Source organism: Alnus glutinosa, chromosome 9 (genome assembly GCF_958979055.1).
Source record: "Alnus glutinosa chromosome 9, dhAlnGlut1.1, whole genome shotgun sequence".
NCBI lineage: Eukaryota > Viridiplantae > Streptophyta > Magnoliopsida > Fagales > Betulaceae > Alnus > Alnus glutinosa.
This window is the reverse complement of record NC_084894.1, coordinates 6832074-6853104: the sequence shown is the minus strand read 5'-3', so window position 1 is coordinate 6853104 and position 21031 is coordinate 6832074. Positions and strand designations below refer to the sequence as shown.

At 34.5% G+C, this 21031-nt stretch overlaps 1 protein-coding gene, 1 long non-coding RNA gene and 1 pseudogene across 5 annotated transcripts; all 3 read left to right on the top strand.

Moving 5' to 3' along the window:
• The first annotated feature begins 4039 nt into the window (after positions 1-4039).
• LOC133878163 (uncharacterized) lies at positions 4040-5484 on the top strand. The gene is made up of 2 exons (XR_009901845.1): positions 4040-4482; positions 4632-5484. It is a non-coding gene; the product is annotated as an uncharacterized LOC133878163 (long non-coding RNA).
• Positions 5485-8167: 2683 nt separating this feature from the next.
• Positions 8168-15295, top strand: LOC133877515 (disease resistance protein RPV1-like). 4 transcript variants are annotated; one of them, XR_009901754.1, is made up of 7 exons: positions 8168-9094; positions 10082-11180; positions 11296-11583; positions 11682-12728; positions 12822-13718; positions 14634-14708; positions 15098-15295. XR_009901754.1 is itself a non-coding variant. In XM_062315854.1 (5 exons), exons 1-5 carry the CDS (start codon positions 8583-8585, stop codon positions 13488-13490), a joined length of 3615 nt encoding a protein of 1204 aa, XP_062171838.1. In that variant the 5' UTR covers positions 8168-8582; the 3' UTR covers positions 13491-15078. The 4 variants fall into 4 exon arrangements, 2 of the variants coding, with proteins under 2 accessions (XP_062171838.1, XP_062171839.1); XR_009901755.1 differs by lacking the exon at positions 14634-14708; XM_062315854.1 differs by lacking the exon at positions 15098-15295 and having other exon boundaries at positions 12822-15078.
• Positions 15296-16237: 942 nt separating this feature from the next.
• Positions 16238-21031, top strand: part of LOC133877516 (uncharacterized) — a 32139-nt pseudogene continuing 27345 nt past the window's right edge.

Sequence of the window (21031 nt, the reverse complement as noted above, 5' to 3'; positions counted from 1 at the left end):
GGTAATTTCGGGTTTCAGTTAAGAGTTACAGAGCTTCGGTGATTCTCTCTGAGTGCGAATCAGTTGGTGTCTCTGTTTACAGAGCTTCTGTGTGTGTGGTTCCCTCTTAGCACGAATCATTTGGTGTCTCTGCGTTTGTGGTTGGCAAGTCGTCTCTGCGTTTTGTTTTTCAGTAAAGGGGGAGTTTGCCGGTGGAAGGTATTTTGTTGGATTTTCCTTCGTCCTCTCTAGGTTTCTCTGCAAAAATAACAAAAGGTGCGAGTTGGGTCTTCTCCGCAAGTGGTTTTGTCTCTGATCTGTCCCTTGGCAAAGGGGGAAGGCTCCGGTGGTGGAATGTATTTTGCCGGATATTTCAACACAGGGCCGTAGAGGTGATTTGGTTAGTGCATCCAATGGATCTTTAAGCAGACCTACCATTACGTTTTCCAAAAAGTAATAAAAAAAAAGAAAGTAATCATTATATTCAAAAAAAAAAAAATGCACGCAGTACATGTGCTGGGTGCATTTTTTTTTTAACTGCCACGCTGCAGATTGTGGCGTGGCTGTTCCTAACCCACGCCACTAATTTAGTGGCGTGGCTATATCTGACACGCCACTAAAGTTTGTGGCGTGGCCAAATTTGCTATGCTACTAATTAGTGGCGTGGCAGTTCAGACACGCCACTAAATGAGAATTAGTGACAAATTGATTAGTGGCCTATCAAAAATGTCACTAATTACACGCCACTAACACTTAGTGACCTGTTAGACCACCAAAAACGCCACTAAATGCATGTCACTAAAAATCAGTTTTTTTGTAGTGTTGTTTTTTTGTCTTAAAAAATATAATTTCTTGAATTAAATATTTATTGAATATTTTAAAATTAAATTTTAATTCTTTTAGTTCTTATTTTATATTATTTATTTCAAATTATAAATCCTGAATATTACATTTACAAGCACAGATGCACCTCTCTGTGTGTCCATCTCTGATTCATTATGGTTGTTAATTATTGATATCCTCTTTTGCAGTAGCAAATTGACAGTTATTTCAACTATAACTCACTACAAGAAATTTGCCCATTAGGGGCGACACTATCAGCGTCGACTAAAAAGTCGACGCTGATAGTCGACTATTAGCGTCGACTTTAACTGTCGACGCTAATAGTCAACTATCAGCGTCCACTAATAACACTATTAGCGTCCACCACTTAGTCGACGCTAATTATCCAAAAAAACACACTTTTAGCGTCGACTTTGGTGTCGACGCTAATGTGTCGTTGCTAATAACCTGGCGGGAAATTTTGCCTCGCGCGGGTTGAGAAATAGCAACGACATTTTAGTATTAGCGTCCACTTTCGTCGACGCTAATAAAAAACTATCAGCGTCGACGACAGAGTCGACGCTGATGTGGTATCTATAGAACCACATTAGCGTCCACGTAAATGTCGACGCTGATAACCTATTATCAGCGTCGACTAATTTGTGTCGACGCTGATAATAGGTTATTAGCGTCAACTCAGGGGTCGACGCTAATGATCCTGCGTAAAAAATTATTTTAAAAAAAAAACATTGAAAAGCATCAGCGTCAACGAAAAAGTCGACGCTGATAATAGTTTATCAGCATCCACTTTAGGTAGACGCTAATGACCATGTATACATTTTTTTAAAATATATATATATATATATATATATATATATATATATATATATTGAAAAGCATCAGCGTCGACCTGAAGTGGACGCTGATAATAGGTTATCAACGTCCACTTCAGGTCGACGCTAGGGACCATATATAAAAAAAATAAAAAAATAAAAAAATAAATAAAAAATTGAAAAGTATCAGCGTTGACGCTAATGACCATGTATGAAAAAAATTATAGTTTTTTTTTTTTGAAAAATTGAAAGTATGAGCGTCCACTTTAGGTCGACGCTAATGATCCTGCATAACAAAAAAAAAATCATATAAACTTATTTAAACTTCTTTTTTAAAAGAATAAAAAATAAAATAAAATTGAAACCTGTAGAAAAAAAAAAAAGTACTTCTTTTTATATTATTAGTAAAGTTTTTCTATTTTTTAAATTTTTTATATGATCGATCGGACTAGTTAATGCACTATGGTTGATTAGATGGTCTATCAATCATATTGTTCTATCATGATCGATCAATCTACTACACTGGGATCGATCGGACGTTCGATCGAACCTTCACTGTGTCAAATCTAGTCGATCAAACTCTATCACGATCGATAGATCATCTGATCAATCATGATAGATCAATGTGATCGATAGATCAACCGATTGATCATGATAGATCAATGTAATCGATAGATCAACCGATTGATCATGATAGATCAATAGGATCGACAGATCATCCGATCGATCATGATAGATTAATAGGATCGATAGATCATCCAATCAATCATGATAGATCATCCGATCGATCATAATATATCAATATGATCAATAGATCATCCGATCAATCATGATAGATCAATAGGATCGATAAATCAGCCGATCGATGATGATAGATCCATAGGATCAATAGATCATCTGGTCGATCATCTGATCGATCACGATATACCAATAGGATCGATAGATCATCCGATCAATTATGATAGATCAATAGAATCGATAGATCATCTGATCAATCATGGTAGATCATCCGATCGATCATGATATATCAAAAGGATCGATAGATCATCCGATCGATCATGATATATCAATATGATCGATCGATCGTGATAGATCATCCGATCGATCATGATAGATTAATAGGATCGATAGATCATCCGATCGATTGTGATAGATCAATAGGATCGATAGATCATCCGATCGATCGTGATAGATCAATAGGATCGATAGATCATCCGATCGATCGTGATAGATCAATAGGATCGATAAATCATCCGATCGATCGTGATAGATCAATAGGATCGATAGATGATCCGATTGATCATGATATATCAATAGGATCGATAGATCATCCAATCGATCATGATGGATCATCCGATCAATCATGCTATATCAATAGGATCGATAGATCATCCAATCGATAATGATATATCAATAGGATCTATAGATCATCTGATTGATCATGATCGATCAATAGGATCGATAGATCATCAAATCAATCACGATGGATCATCCGATGGATTATGCTATATCAATAGGATCGATAGATCATGATATATCAATAGGATCGATACTCGATAGATCGTCTGATCGATCATGCTATATCAATAGGATCGATAGATCGTGATATATCAATATGATCGATAGATCATCTGGATGGATAGATCATCCGATTGATCATGATAGATCAATTGGATGGATAGATCAATAGAATGGATAGATCATCTGATCGATCATGATAGATCAATAGTATCGATAGATCATCCGATCGATCATGATATATCAATAGGATAGATAGATCATCCGATCTATCGGATTAATTAGTGCAATACGATCAATCGCACGTGAGCTAGATCGAACATTCACTGTCTCAAGTATTATTGATCGAACTCATTCACGATCAATTGGACTAATGCACTATGATCGATAAGATGGTATATCGATCATATTATTCTATCATGATTTGACACGTTACTAATAATTTAAAATTCAAATTTTTTTTTTTAAAAAACATTATATCAACTTAATATTTTGGCACGTCACTAATCATTTAATTTATTTTTTAAAAAAATTATATCAACTTATTATTTAGTGAGGTGTTAAATTTGACACGTCATTAATAATTTAAAATTTTAAAATATTATTTTTTTTTTAAAAAAATCATACCAACTTAGTAACGTGCAAGAATTTTGCATGTTACTAATTAGATTTTATTAATAAATATATATTAATTGTTTTTTAAAAAATTAATTGGTTCAATCAATTTTTAAATTACATAAATTAATAAATTTTATTTACTATTAGCGTCGACTTATAGTAGTTGACGCTGATAGTCTGATTATCAGCGTCAACTATTTAGGTCGACGCTGATAGTGTAATTATCAGCGTCGACTTCGTCGACGCTGATATGAAAACGATGCCGTTTTACCTGAAAAATAATGCAAGATGTAATGGCGGGATTTCTGAAATTTTCGCGAAATATTTTTACCCGCCCCCTCTTCCTTTAGCTTCTGCACCAATTTTATTTTTTTTATTATCCCGCCCCCTCTTCCTCCCATTCTCTCTTTCTCAATCCATCCTTTTGCCCTGATTCTCTCTCTCTCAACTAGTGTTCTCCCCTGGCTTCCTTCTTTTCGTTCTTTTCTTTTTTTCCACCGAGAGACCGAGAGAGGGAGATCGGAGAGGGAGGCCGAGAGAGCTGAAGAGAGAGCTAGAGAGAACCTGAGATAGACGCGAGGTGGGCTAGCCACCGTTGGGGGTGGACAACGACGCCGGAGGCCGGTGGGTCACGGCCCGACGCCGGTAAAGCCAGGGGACGTCTTTTTCCGGCATTTTCTCGGCACCCAAACATGGAGAAATTCATTTTTCGGTAAGTAAAGCTTTGATTTCCATTTTTTTTAGTTTGTTTTGGAAAGATTTTCAGTAGAGAAATCATATGGGTATCGTGATTTTGGGTTTTATTTTGTGTGGATTTCGGTAAAACCGAATGGGTACTGTTGGATCCTTTTGGGTTTGTAGATGCAAAACCATGTCTTTTACAAAATCCTTTTGGGCTGCATGACTATGAGGCAGAATATGATTTTTATCGAGATGTGGTTGAGAAGCCGTCGGAAATACCCTTCATTTCTGGGAGTAACAACAATGCCCAAACTCCCTCTTTGTGTGAATCTACAAGGAGGCTACTGTTCACGGGCTGAAAAACGACGATCGGATGCTCAGAATCTGATCTCCACCGTTCACAACGAAGATTCACGTGTCATGAACATCCACACAAAATTTCAGCTCAATCGGACCACAAATGCTCGTTGATCGGAGCACTTGATGAAATCTGGACAGAGTTTCCAGAAACTCACGGCAGCCTTCTTCTCTTCTTCTTTTTTCTGATTTTCTCCTCTGTCTCTCTCTCTCTCTCTCTGATTTTTGGACGAAGCTCTCCCCACTAAAAACTCTCTGATTTCTTTTCTCCCTCTCACAGCTGTAAAGCCAGCCACCTAACTTTCTTTTTCTTTCTTTCTCTTGCCTCTTGCAAGTCAAGAGAGGCAAGTGGGTTGGTTCCCACATAGGAGGGACCACCCAACAAATATACCAATGATTTTTCTGTCTGTTGAAATTTGTTGATTTGATTGTCAGGTTTGAATTGTTGTATTTTATGTTGGAAAAGCAGTTCTTCCCCCAATGAGAAAAACAGAGGGGCACAATTTGTTGAACATCTCTGTTTCATATCCTGACCCTGTACTATCAAAGGTAGTTTTGGGGTGATACTATAAATGTAAAACTGGAATCCAGGAATATGATTCAAGTTTCGGATTCACATAAATTCTTCAACTTTTCATATACAAAAGTTACATCAATCCACTTGTCTACGACTCTACATACCATCTTCAACATGTTTATCACTGTTTTAAAGTTCCTTTCTGTTATGTGTTTAAATGGTTTGTTGGGTTCAGCTCTGCTTGAGTTGTCATAGAGGCTCCTATTGGAAAAACAAATAAATGAAATTTTTTCAGATTTCAGGCCTAAATACTGACATGTTTCTTTGGTTTGAGTCCTATTCTGCTTTTATATATATATATATATATATATCTGGAACTCGAATTGAATACTTAGGATTAAACTTGTTGCAATTAGTTGTAACATGGATATAACTCTTCTGTATTATATTCTTGACAGGCATGTTAAATTGGAGGTCTTGTTTAGCATGCATGTCCACCATAATTATGGGTTTATCTTGTAATTATAGATATCCTACTATTTTGAGATTGGTCACTCAAAAAGAGAAAGATTGGTTTCCCTGCAGATGTGAAAACCTTAAAGAATGCTCCTAATTCATATGACTGCAGAACATACAGCAGGTTATACTCGAGTTGAATTTATGCAGTGTTTTGAAAGCATTTGAAAAAAATTGATGGAATTCAATCCCATCTATTCAAAATTTTCATTATTTGGTTGAGTATATCAAACAACAATTAGACCCCTGTTCGTTTGCAAGTGAATCCGATGCAAATAACCAACATTTTCCTCTGTCTAATTGTATTTGAACCCTTGTGCTTCTCAGCTGCTGATTGAATATTCCTGCTTAAGAGTTACTTATTAAAACCACATCATAGCCCTTAACATCACATTTCTTTAGAGTTTGACAAGATCTTTATATGGTGACTGCTCAATACAAAGGGGCAAGTGCATACACATAGTTTGTTCATATGTGTCTATATTACAACTGCCCCTGGAGCCGATTGCCTAGATAACATTGTCAAAGTCAAATGCAATTGCTGTAAATGCACTCAAATTGGATCTTGTGCTTCTAGTAATTGAGCTTCAAGTGGTATTTTGATGTAACACCTCTATGCATTTGTTTTATATCGAAATGTAAGCAGTATAATCAACTTAGACATTTTTCTATTCATTTCAAATTCCAAATTTCATCTTTTCAGCCTGTTTGTAATATGTAAAAAGTTAGAATTGTATTAAGTTTCCCATCTATTTGTATGTTTCATCATTTTTTTTCTTGTGTATAAATTACGAAATATGTGTATAAATTACTAATGGCGTATTAAAAAATATATATATAATTTTTTTTTTCTAATTTTTTAGGGTATTAGCGTCGACTTAGTCGATGCTAATGGCCCATTAAATTTTTTCTTTTTATTTTTTTTTTTATTTTTAGGTCATTAGCATCAACACAGTGGACACTAATGACCTATTAATATTTATTTTTTTTTTAATTTTTTTAGAGCATTAGCGTCGACTCAGTTGACGCTAATGACCTTTTTTTTTTAAAAAAAAAAAAAAAAATTTAGTGTATCAGCATCCACAAAAAGTCGACGCTAATAATAGACTATTAGCGTCGACTTAGATGTCGACGCTAATAGTCAATCATTAGCGTCAACTCATGCCATATGTGGTATAAGTTTTAGGGTCGACCCCATACATCATTAGCGTCGACATATGTCGACGCTAAAAGTCTATTATTAGCGTCGACCCTTCAGTCGACGCTAATGATAGGCTGAATATTATCAGAGTCGGGCTTTTAGTGTCAACTTATTAGCGTCCAAAAGTCGACGCTAATGAGTATTAGCGTCGACTTTTGGACTTTTAGCGTCCACTTGGTGTTGACGCAAATAAGCAAATTTCTTGTAGTGACTGCTTTAATATTTTCACTTTTTTTTTTATTTTTTTTTTTTAGAATTTTGAAAGGTACTTTCCACGAAATTTCCTTCTACTTTATAGTCTTTATCGGTAGTAACCTTACTAACCTGCAAGTTACAACATTTCCTTCTACTTGATTGGTAGTGACCTGCACTTGATTGGTAGTGACCTGCAAGTTTCCTATTGGTAGTTGACTGCTTTTTCCACAACGCGGAAAGCCAAAATTTCCTTCTACTTGATTGGTAGTGACCTGCAAGTTTCCTATTGGTAGTTCTTTTCCTTCTACTTGATTGGTAGTGACCTGCAAGTTTCCTATTGGTAGTTCTTTTCCTTCTACTTGATTGGTAGTGACCTGCAAGTTTCCTATTGGAAGTTGGGTGCTTTTTCCACAACGCGGAAAGCCAAAATTTCCTTCTACTTGATTGGTAGTGACCTGCAAGTTTCCTATTGGTAGTGACCTGCAAGTTTCCTCATGTTGACTGCTTTTCTCCTTGCATATAATCGCATGACCTTTTTACATACTAAATACATAATATAATTAAGCATAACAATAGCAAAAAAACTGGTCATGAGAGAGAACTAAAGGACGGGTAATGTTAGAAGTGTTTTGGGTGTATTTTTATGTCTCTCTAAATATAAGGTGATTTTTAAAATTATTATTAGGCTTGTGGTTTATTATTAAATTTTGATCAAATCGTAATTTTAAAAGCCACCTATTTTTTGAGAGACACAAAAATAACACATTAAGTACTTCTAAAATTACTCCTAAAGGACCACATAAAATAGAGTATATATAGGCCTCCTTTACTTTGGGCTTAGATGCTCCTACATCAGTTTTATAAATACACACACTTTATATATATATAATATTGAAGAACAACGGCATCATGAATTTTAGCAAGTCCTCGATTTCCAAATGATATGCAATGATCTTAAATCAATGAATTGAAGAACAACGGCTGAGAAAGCTACATGCCAACAATATCGCTTCATGCTTCAATATGCTTCATGGACTTTTACATTTCAAAGTATGAAAATATGAAATACCTCATACAATTATAGGAGAAAATAATTAATATGCTACTTTTCAAATTTAGATATATATTGACTGACTCTTTGTGCCAGAAAACATGGCGACATGGCGTGTTGTTGTGGTCAAAACGCGTATTGCATATGACAAGTCTCCTCATGTTGACCGCTTGTTTCCAACGCCGAAAGCCTTTGCATATAACAACAGCCAAAGGCTGGTTAGGGAAAATGATCGAGCCTTTTCACAAAATCTGCAAATTAAATTAGTTAAACAAGCTTGTAACTCTCCGATCGATGGCGTCCCTCAGCACTCAGAGAGCCTCTTCATCTTCTTCTTCAACACCTCGATGGAGATACGATGTTTTTCTCAATTTCTACGGCGAAGACACCCGCAAGAATTTTACAGATCATCTACATGCTGCTTTAATAAAGAAAGGCATTATCGTGTTTAGAGACAATGAAAAGCTCAAGAGAGGAAAACAAATTTCTGATGAGCTCTTAGAGGCAATTCAACAATCCATGTATGTGATTGTCGTCATCTCTGAAAATTATGCTTATTCTAAATGGTGCCTCATTGAACTTGCCCAGATCGTCGAATGCATGGGAGATACCTATACAGGGCTCACAGTTTTGCCTATTTTCTACCATATGGATCCTTCCCACGTAGGAAAACAGATGAAGAGTTTTGCAGAAGCTTTTGCTAGCCATGAAAAAGATCCCAAAGTTGACATTGAGATGATGCAAAAGTGGAGAGCTGCTTTGACAAAAGTGAGTAAAATTTCTGGATGGCATGTACTACATGACACGTAAGATTACTATTCTTGTCTAATTCTTTCCGTATGCATTTTTGTAGTGACAGAAGTGTCTTTCTTTTCCTTTTTTGTTTTGCTTTTTCTTTTGGGTCTAGCTAAATCACACACACACACACACACACACACACATATATATATATATATATATATATATATATATATATATATATATATATATATATGTGCGTGTGTGTGCGAGCGCGCGGGGGCATCATCATCATCATAAAAAAATCAGTTTGTAGAAGAAGTACCACAAGCAACCAGGACTAGCCAGAAGAAGTTATAAAAAAAAAAAATGATTTAGATATATGTAGGCATGTAGCTAAAATAAATTATCATGATAAAGAAATTTATAACAAAAACTTTATACAGTACTCATAACAAATAAAGAATCAAATAAAAACTGTGACATGGTCACAAATTTACATCTTACTAATAAATAACAATATTTAGGGGACCGTAGTTGAAATCCATAAATTGTGGATTAAAATGCTAGCCATTAATTTCTACTTAACCATCAACAACCATGACCCATACACCGTACATATCCTTACACCTGTTGACAATTAATGAATAATTTTTTTAGCCTCTATCATTCTCTCATAAATTTTCATTAATTTCGTGCATAATTGCTTTGATTAACAAAATTAGCATTATGTAGTAAATATATTTAATTGGTTTATTTGTGATATCTTTATCTTATTGTACGTGAAGATAAAAGAAAAAAACATGACTATAAAAAAGGGAATACATGCAAGAAACATACAGATAATTAAAGGACTTAGTAAAATATATACACTATCAAACCATTGAACTTTTATAGTCAGGTGAAAAAAAACATAATTTTTTTTTATTAGACCGCATGATGAACCTAGCAAATCAAACCTTAAATATATACGGTGCTGAATGAAGCTAAACATTGTACATGATTAAGCGTTTTGTCTCTCTATGGCTATAGCTAACCTATCTTTATTAATACAGGCACGAATCAATAGTCGTGGAAGAAATTAGTAGAATGATATTAAGTGGAAGGAGTCGTTACTTCTCAAATGTTTCCAAGGTTTTGTTTGGAATAGAATCTGGTGTGGAGGAAATGATGAGATTACTTTGTATTGGGTTGGATGATGTTCGCTTTATAGGGATTTGTGGGATCGGTGGAATTGGGAAGACAACTCTGTCAAAAGCCATTTATGAAAGAGTTTCTCATCAATTTGAAGCTAGTTGCTTTATTTCTGGTATTAGAGAAGAATGCACAAGTACTCATGGTCTAATTGATCTTAAAAAACAACTTATTTTCGAGATCCTCGCGGAAAGGGAAATAAATATATGGACTGACCACAGGTTAAGTGGAGTGATAGAGAATAGACTACGTACTAAAAAGGTTTTTATTGTTCTTGACGACGTGGATGGAGAAAAACAACTAAAAGCATTAGCATGGAGCCATGGTTGGTTTGGTGAAGGGAGTAGAATCATTATAACAAGCAGAGATCGTCATTTGCTGAATAGATTTGTGGATAATACCTATACGGTTAAGGTGCTGAATGATGCTGAAGCTTTACAGCTCTTTAGTTGGAAAGCCTTCAAGAAACCCCATCCTGAAGAAAATTATGTGCAATTGTCTAAGGATGTTGTGAGGTACGCTCAAGGCCTTCCTTTAGCTCTTGAAGTTTTTGGTTCCTTCTTATATGGTAGAAGAATGGATTCTTGGATAAGTGCCAGGAATAGACTAAAAGAAAAGCCAAACGAAGAAATCTTGGATAACCTTAAAATAAGTTTTGATGGATTGGAGGAATATTTGCAGAAACAATTGTTTTTAGATATTGCATGTTTCTTCAGTGGAGTATATAGACAAAATATGAGACACATACTAGAGAGTCTTGGTTACTATCCGGACATCGATATCGATGTTCTTGTGGACAAATCTCTTTTAGCACTCCCATCACACGGAATTTTATGGATGCATGATTTGTTACAGAAAATGGGTCAGCAAATAGTTCATTGTGAGTCTGTTGAGGAGCCTGGCAGACGCAGTAGATTGTGGCGTTACGAGGATGTCCTTCACGTATTGAAAAACAATACAGTAAGTGTATTAGTCTAGACACAAACATAGACAAGTATGTTTTGATCAATACCGATTCTTCCAAGTATTTGTCAAATATTTCCACCACACTAATTTCACTTTTCTTGGTTATTAGGGAACTGATGCGGTTAAAAGCATCGTCCTAAAATTTCCTTTACAGAAACATGAGCGACTAAATGTTGAAGCCTTCTCAAAGATGAAAAAATTGAAAATTCTTGAGATTAGTATATGCGCTCCGAAATGGCATGGAGATCCTTCAAATTTCATGTTAAGCAATGAGTTATGTGTCATGAACATGTTGGGATATCCTTTTGAATCCTTACCGATCAATTTCCAACCAGACAATCTTGTTGAGCTCATTATGCATCACAGCTGCATCAAAAAACTGTGGGATGGAAGGAAGGTAAGATTTTGGCTTATGCAAATGTATATTTTCTTCTTCCTTTTACTCTTCTTCATTTTATCTATTTGATCTAACTATTTATTGGTCTTCTATAACAGAGTTTTGACAAATTGAAACTCATTAACTTGAGTTACTCTCAAAACTTGATCGAGATACCAGATTTCAGCGGAATCCCGAATCTTAAGGAACTAGACCTTCGATATTGTACAAGTTTGTCTAAGGTCCACCCATCCATTGGATTTCTAAGACAGCTTGAATGGTTGAATCTACGAGATTGCAAAAGTCTTGAGAGACTTGTAGACGAGATCATATCAGAATCTCTTGAATATCTTAATCTTTCTGGTTGTTCAAGACTCAACAAGTTTCCAGATTTTGTGGGTAATATGACATCTTTGCAAGAACTTTGTTTGGATGGGACTGCCATAAAAGAGTTACCATTATCATTTAAGACTTTGTCTCATCTTCGAAGGCTTGATATATCCCATTGCTCGAGACTAGAGAAAATCCCAAAAGACCTCATCACTGGTATGGAATGTCTAAAGTACCTTTGTGTTGTTGGAAGTGGCTGTCTTTTGATGCCTAATTCGTTCTCGAGTTTAAGCTCTTTAAGAGAACTAGATTTTAGTAATTGCAATCTATCAGATGGAGCGATCCCCAATGATCTTTGCTGCTTATCTTCACTTGAATATTTAAATTTGTCTGGAAACAAATTTACGAGGATACCAAACATCTGGCAGCTTTCTAAGCTTGACACACTAGATTTAAGTCACTGCAACCTGTTGGATGGAGCGATCCCCAATGATCTAAGTGGCATATCCTCACTTTTAAGTTTAAATCTAAGCGGGAACAACTTTACGAGACTGCCAGATAGTGTGGCTCAACTTTCTCATCTTGAGAGTCTTTACTTGGAAGATTGTAGTTGGCTTCAAGTATTGCCGAAGCTTCCATTAAAATTAATACACTTGCGTATAAAAGCTTGTCCATTGCTTAAGATGTTTTATGACCAATTGGACGTGTGGACTTCAAATGAAATATTAAGGAGCACTGATTGCTCTTTTGCGGCCATTGATATTTATTATGATGGCAAACCCAGCAAGATCCTATATCTGCATCCACTAAGTCCTTTATGGATTGAGAGCAATGATGTGAGTCTCTTACTCTTCTCTTTTTTAATGCACAAAATTAAGTTATAATATTGTTTCGTAGATAATAGTATAATATATATCTTTCTCTTTTAGGTCTTTTCTTTCCAGTTGAAAACTATTTATACCGAGGTAGCATGTGGCCCTGCGTTGCTGGGATCAGGAATCCCCGAGTGGTTCAACGATAAAAGCACTAATTCGTCTGAAACAATTCAAATGCATACATATTTGGGCTTCGATGGGTGGAACTGGAATGAATGGAAAAAGTGGAAGGGGTATGCTCTTTTTATTGTTTATGAATTTCATGAGCCTGACAGAAATAGAGAAAAACTAGAGGTCCATGAGCATGGGAATTCTAATTCTAGAATATTTGATGGCGGCAATCCTAATTTTCCTTACTTTCTTTGTCAATTTCAAGCCAATGAAGTTGATATTGGAGAACCCTTAGTCCTTTTTGACCATAGAGTCCCTTCTGTTGAGCCAAATGGATTTTGGGTGTATATACCAGCTTGGTGGTTCTGGAGGAATGGTTTGGCTGGTAGATGGAGCAACCTTGAGGCTTCAATTACAACAAGCAGCCTGAACGTAGAGGTAAAGGAGTGCAGAGCGCGTGTAGTACATGAGCATGATGCTTCAGAGTTCTACCAAGTTCTCAACAGCATTTCTCCAAGTGGTTTAGATTTAAAAAGTGGTCGGAAACCTTTTTTAGATTTGATCAGCAATAATTTTCTCGAAGTCGTTGGTCCCATAAGATATAGCTTTTGAAAAAAAATCAAAAGTCTAAAATTCGCCCCATAGGAAACAACTTCTTAACGGGCATTTAGAGAAAGATAATAAAAAGTTGACGTTATCATAGTCCCCTTTTCCATCCCAGAGGATAGGGAGAAGAGATAATTAAAGAAAATGAAAAGCAAAGCGCAAGAATGGCGAGCGAGGAAGCGATGGCTACAAACACAAAGGAACCTCTCTCAACAACTCTACACCTTCAACACTGTACGTAGAAGAGTTCTGGTGGTGCATTTCCAATTTTACTCTCTCTCTCTCTCTCTCTCTCTCTCTCTCTCTCTCATTGTGTATTTAATTTTAGGGTTAATTTTGATATTCGGTGATTTTGTTCATGTTTTGGTGTTTAAGGTGATATGGGTTTGTGTTGGTATTTTTCCTCTTTGTTGATTCGTGTGTTTCTGTTTCGTTGATGACAAATTTCTTGAATCAGCTCAATAAACTTTTCTGGTTCCATGTTATTTATTTTCTTCGTTTTCTTTTACAAAGAGTGAAATTCAGCATTAGTACTTGGTGTTTTGATAAAATGTCTCTATGGTGGTTTTTTGGTTATCTTGTTGTGAATACAGCAGAAAAGAAGTATTTGGCGCGGGGCACTCTTTGGTGAGTCTTTACATGCCATTCCTTAGTTGCTTAGGCTGCTTTTGAAAGCTTGCTGATATACATCAATGATGGGAAAAGGAGTTTCCATTTGGTCCAAAGACCATTATTTGGCGTAGATTTCATTTTCTGATACATCATTGATATATCTCTTTAATTTGTTTCTATAAATCTTAAAAGTTTTTAATTTTTTTTCTATATTTTTATTGGAATCCAATATTTCCCATATTGGTAAATCATGATGAATACTGAATATAGGATTTGTTTTGTCACCTTAAGTACTACAATGTCAGAGGTTTTTATGAGTTCGTTTTTTCATTGAGAGAAATCTTGAGCTTTTAATGGCATCTCAAAGAATTTGCTAGTTAAGGTGATCATATATGGAAGGGCGTCTTTAATGTATACACACTCACATAAGCAAGAGAGACAAAGGATGAAAAGTCCTATCTCAAGGCATGAGGAATTTTGGGGTCTGAGCTTGCAAGTTAGTTGACTGACTGTATAAATTTTGTTCATCAATATCAGGTGGTGAGCTTCTCTCAGACTCCTTTCCTTACAAGAAAATCGAGAATGGAATACTGTGTGAATTTTGAGGGGAAGGTTGGTATTTCCAACTTGCCTCACTTTGGATTCTTGAAGATGTTGAATATTGAGTTTCACTGCTTTGTAATCCTAAGAAAGCTTTCTATATGAGTGATGTACTTGTCCCATTACATCTTTATGTGATTCAAGAACTAAAGGGAAACGATTGTGTGGGCTGGATTTAGAGTTTTAGGATTATTATTTGTCTTTTGGTTGTAGTTTATATAGCAATAACTTTGGATTATCTGTTAATTTTGTGATATTAAGTGTTAATTTTGTGATACTAAGTGCTACTGTTTAACTTGGAAATCCCAAAATTTATTTAAGAGGTGTTTTATGTAATTATAGTTTGGTTTATCCACTATTAACTCATGGTTATTTTGCTTTGTCTTCTCTTTTTTTTATAGACAAATTCATTCTTGGATTCGGTTTCTGGAACATCATAATATGAGCAGACAAGACAAGATGACAAGGATTTAACATTTCAATCTTGTAATCACAGTTACTTGAATTTAAAAATTTGGATCTATGGTCCCCCCTCCTTGAATTTAAAAATTTGTATTGAGCATTCTCGTCTGTAAATGAAGCATTTGTTCTTGTTGGTAAACATGGGGTATTTGTGTTGTTGTGGATGTTATTAATCTCAAGTTCTTAAGAATTTTAGATAAGGTTATATGATATAAAATAAATAGTCCAATCTCATTATTAAAAAAATATATATGTATATAATTTATTACATATACAAAATAGTGAAGTTAATTTTTATAAGTTCATAAATAAAAATAAATTTAACTAATTAACTCAAATAACAAAAGTTTTACGATAATTAAATAACTAAAATTCACTTGGATTTATGGAAAAATGAAATAAACAAAAGAATAAATAAGTTAATTAAGCAAGCCAGTTTGAATTTTTTCAAAAAATAAATTAACCGAATTTAAATAAATTATTCAGTCTAGTTATAAATTTAAGCTTACTCGTTTTCTAAAAAAAATTATACAAACTAACTTTAAACATTTAATACCCGACTCGATTAAAGTTAATCGTACGATTGTACATGTTGAATTTTAAAGTAATAATTAAGGAATATTAGGTTGGGATATTCTAGTGATCGAGAGATGATGGAGATGGAGTAGTGTCATAAAAGAATTGGGATATGCTACTTCGAACTTAGATGCCACCGATATTCACTACTTTCAGCTTAAACAAAACAAATATTCCATTCAAAGATTCCTCATGTTAAACGTCTGCAATTTTTATTTTCATTCTCTTTCTTCTTTCTCTCACTGGACACGCCACATCGACAGCACGTGCAACGCAAAAACACATTATCATCTTCTCCCGCCTGCTTCATTTACATTTTCACTTCTTCTTGTCTCTGAAACTTGGATGAGCGTTTGATCTGCGCTTCAATCTCAGGTGCTTTTCAACTCTTCCCTCTCCGATTCTCGCATTCTATCTATTTATCTGTTTGGTTACTGGGAAATTCCTAGTTATATGTTTTACAAATTTTGGAAATTTGAGCGAAAAATGGCTGTTTAGGCTGTGGAAAAGTTTGTAGTGACAATCATTGAAAATTCAATTATTTATTGAGTTGGATTATATTATATATTTTTTGCTGCTCAATAGGGTTTTGAAAGGAGGATCCAAGCTACAAACAGAAGGCCAACAAAAATGCCGATTCCTCATGTTAGGAAATAAGTCCTATTTCCCAGGACCCGTGAAATGCGAAAAATTAAGAAGACAAATGGAAAAATAAATCAACCACAGATGACATCAAGATTTAAGTGGTTTACTCAAACTGAGGTGCATCCATTGTAGGAGACGTAGAAAAAATTCACTGTTAAAAATAATTATAGGGAGAAAATCACTCAAAGCCCAAAGCTCCAATACACCCAGATTTAACTCACTTGTGTATTGCTGTACGACACATCAAGAAGAGAAAAACCTCTCTTTCTTCTACTTTGTACCTGTGACGACCCTTTTTTATTAAAAGAAAAAAGAAAAAATAAAACATACAAACGGATCTTTATAGTGGCACGACTACATGTCGCTTAGCCAACATATGGCACATGCCCCATAACATGCACCTGATAATCAGAGTTACATCTAACGGCAGAATATAATAATCAATGTGCAGTGGAACACATATTATAAGTGGAAATACATCTAATACATAACAGTTAATTACAAGAAGAGTCATTTACAAGTCTATCTATTTAAGGCTTATAAAACATATTACACTGACTATATACTAAAATACAGGCTCAACAAATACATATGCCACGTATGACACGAGCTATAAATAAAATACCCAAATGCGGACTACCCATGAGTCCGTGACTTATGACTGTCGCGATATGCTCCAATCATAGCATCCCATACGCTAGGTGGACGAGTCATTACCTATATCCGCAGAACCTGCAACCAAAGTATCAATGTCTGCACGGTTGCGGGGGTTGCGGCATCCGCATAGATGGAATTATGAGCCTACCGCCTTAGCATAAATAATTACACTAAGACTTCAGAGGTATACTATTCACTGAGTTTTCGCAAAGAACCAACTTTTCCCTTTTTAGTCATGTGTACACTATAACAGCCACCAATTTTATAAACTTTTGTTTGAAAACCCCCATAATTGATATAGCAAACACCGACTAATAGAAAACATTTAAAGCATACTACGCAGCTAAGCTTATACGTAGAAGTTCCATTGTTGGAAACAACTACATACATCCTCACCTACTATAATACTTTTGATGCAATGAGACTTAGAAAACAATAGCATTAAATCATGCATCCATCTAATAGAAATATACATAAGTTCTTTTCCATTGAGACTCTTATGCATACTAATACGTCTAGCAAAACTACTCATAACATAAAAACATCACTCATAAAAACAATGTTATACATGCTAATGCTTATTGTTTTATACCTTGGGAATTTAACCCAAGTATAGTGCTTCAAGGGAATCTAACTCAAATAGGCACCTCATGGGAATCTAACCCATGGTCGAGGGTCTCAAGGGAATTTAACACAAGTAAGTACTAGTACCTCAAGGAAATCTAACCCAAGTAGACACCTCATGGGAATCTAACCCATGGTCGAGGACCTCAGGGAAATCTAACCCAAATAAGTACCTCATGAATACCTCAAGGAAATTTAACCCAAGTAGGCACCTTATGGGAATCTAACCCATGTATAATTTCCCGTGGACTGTGAACCTCACTTCAATGCCCGTTTAGTGTTCATATGCTTATGCCTCATGCCTTAAAACAATATACATTTCATTTCATTAATCATGCCTTTAATACATGCTTTCTTTATAAAAACATAAACAATTCAACATGTCATTTCTTAAACAATTTGCATAACTTAACTCACTCTAAAATCATATTCATGTTCCATTGCAACAGTTTTCAAAACTCCCAACCATAACATAGAGTGACTCAATTCATTTAAACTCCACATATCATATTCATACTTCAAATCATCATCATAATTTCAATATACTCAAAAGTACTCAAATCATCCAAAGCAGTTCATAATTAACATACAGTTGGTTCAAGTTTGTAAAACAATATATATTTTGCAATTCATCATATATGAAAATAATACTTCTCAGTGAGTAGAATACTCACCTTGGCTGCGCGAATATAATCACTAGGTCTCCTAGACACCACCTTGCAATGTATCACTATTTAGCACATTGTACTATTTAGCACATTGCACTATTTAGCACTTTAAATAATTAACACCCTAATTAGCACTTAAATCGCTCAAGGATAAACCGTTAGAAAACCCATAATATTTTTAAGGATTCCAAACGTCTACCCATAAATCTTAGACACTAACTAAAACTCAAACAATACTAACCCAAAGTATTTACTAAGGATTAGATATTAAAATCATTATTTAACTATTTTCTCATAATTTTAATTACTAACCCGCAATTAATTTTACTAACCCATAAATTATTTTCAATAACACTTATAATAATATTATCCTTAAAATTATATTTACAAATCTCTAAATTATTTCTCACTAACATTTTCTCCATAATATTAACCCTCAAATTATATTCATTAAACTTTTACATAAAACACTACCGTATTTAAAATAACATTAACCCATAAGAAAATCTTAGGGTTAACCTTACAAATACTATTTAAATTAAATACCCTTAATTATTTATTTTTACTAACATTAGAACCTATCCCCATAAATACTTATTTTTACAAAACTCATAGCTAATTTGGGATTAATCATCACTATAACCACAATTAATCTACAAATTAACAATCTAGGTTTTAAACACTTTAAAAACCCCAAATTAATTTAACCTATCAAATTAAGGTTTTCAAACTTAAACCATAATTTATTTTACTAATCCATAACATAATATCGCTATATTGAACACTAATAACACTAACTCATAAGGTGTACTTAGGATTAGGTACAAGAAATCGCAATTAAAATACTTAACCCAAAAGTTAGGGTTTGAGGAAACTCACTGAAAATTCACCAAACCAAAACCCATGGTTTGTGTAGTCTCGAGCAAGTTCCAAGTAACTCATTACCTAAAGAAAACACTAGATTAAACTCACATTTCAATATTTTAACCCAAAACTACGAAATTATGAGTTTAGTGTTTTACCTCAAAATAATCGGTAAAAACGTAGATCGGGTTTCATAGATCACGTTACCGAAGATGGATTTGAATTTGGACAGTTAGATCTTCGTAGATCATAATTTTTGTATAAAAACCAAAGAGAAAAGTGAGAGGAAAGCTTAAGAAAAGAAATGAAGGAGCTGCCTATTTTTCATAAATCACGCACATGTAACTTCTTCTTTCTCTTTTTTTTTTTTCTTTAATGGCTGTCCGCTCGCAAAAAATGGCCATTCGGCCCTTACCATTTTAAATGGCCATATGGCCATATTGTGTGAAGGGCAAATGCCCTTCACCTCTTTTTTTTTTTTTTTTTTTTGAATGTGGGGGTGCAGGTCCTTCCTTTTATTATATATATATTTTCTTAATTATTTTTATTTCCTTTTTTATTTTCTATTTTCAATTTCTTTCTTTTCTTTTCTTATTTTCTATTTCTCTTTTATTATTCATTCTATCTCATCTACTATTTTATTATTTGTATTTCTTTTCTAACTATTTTATCTATTTTCTATTCTTTTCTATTTATTTGGACTTTAAAAATATTCTCTTGCATTTTTAATACGCCTAATTAAATTTAATCAATTATTTACTCAAATTTTTATATTTTAATTATTAAATAATATCTAGGACATTACAGTACCGCACATCAAAAAGAATACACTTCCTTCTTTTGTTTTTCTTCTTCACTTTGGTTTTTAGCTCCATATATTTGCCATGGCCGTGTGCTTCTATTTATAGGAAAGAGAAGCTTCAAGATATTTACAAGATATGATTACAAAGATGTTTCAAAGATAAATATCTTATCTTATCTTGGGTTACTTCAAGGCTAAGCATCTTATCTTATCTTAAGTTGCTTCTTCTCAAAGTTATCTTTACAATCATTACTTGATGAATCATGATTAAGATGCTTTAAGATAAGAGATATTTACATAACTTCTCAATGAAGTTAGCTCCTAAATATCTCTCCAAACAAATATCTTTTTCGGTAAATATCTTCTCCACAAATATCAAAGAGGACAACTTCTCCGAGAAGAAAGCTTTACCGAGACTTAAATTCAAGTCAATCTTAACACCTCAGAGCCTTCACAGGATTTCCACAAAAGTAAGAAAAATTATTTTATGTAATAAACACTACAGGCTGAGAGTTCAAGATAGTCAGAATTCATGCGATAGCTTAGAGAAACAAGCAACCATCTACAAGTCAAAGGAGAAAGAAAAGGGGATCAGATTAATTCATCATAACATTTGGAGGCCCCTCAAACTCAAAACACAAGCGGTGTCAGGTATGTAGCTCGCAACAACAACCATTTTCTTGTTGCTGGGATCATTGAGTTTGAAAGATGTTAATTAGCAAAATCTGCCTTTTATTCCTTCAGGAAAGGTTTCAAAAGCGGCAGTTGTCTTGCTGATGGGTCTTCTGGGAATGGTTTATCAGTCAAAGCAACTGCTCCCTCCAGAAACTAGTGGGGCAGCGGAGCATTCTCCTGTCACCTCTTCAAGAATCAGACTTAGAGATGGAAGGTACCTGGCTTACAGAGAGAGAGGTGTTCCCAAGGAAAAAGCTAAACACAAGATCATTCTTGTGCACGGCCTTGGAAGCTCCAAAGAGATGAATTTTCTGGCACCCCAAGTACATATATAAATCTCTCTTCTCAACCTTCTTTAGATG

Bases quoted from the DNA above. Each gene is read 5' to 3' on its own strand.
- LOC133877515 (XM_062315854.1), top strand. From the start codon at position 8,583: ATGGCGTCCCTCAGCACTCAGAGAGCCTCTTCATCTTCTTCTTCAACA. The intron at 9,095-10,081 runs GTAAGATTACTA...TTATTAATACAG, and splicing joins TGGCATGTACTACATGACAC to GCACGAATCAATAGTCGTGG. The intron at 11,181-11,295 runs GTAAGTGTATTA...CTTGGTTATTAG, and splicing joins ACGTATTGAAAAACAATACA to GGAACTGATGCGGTTAAAAG.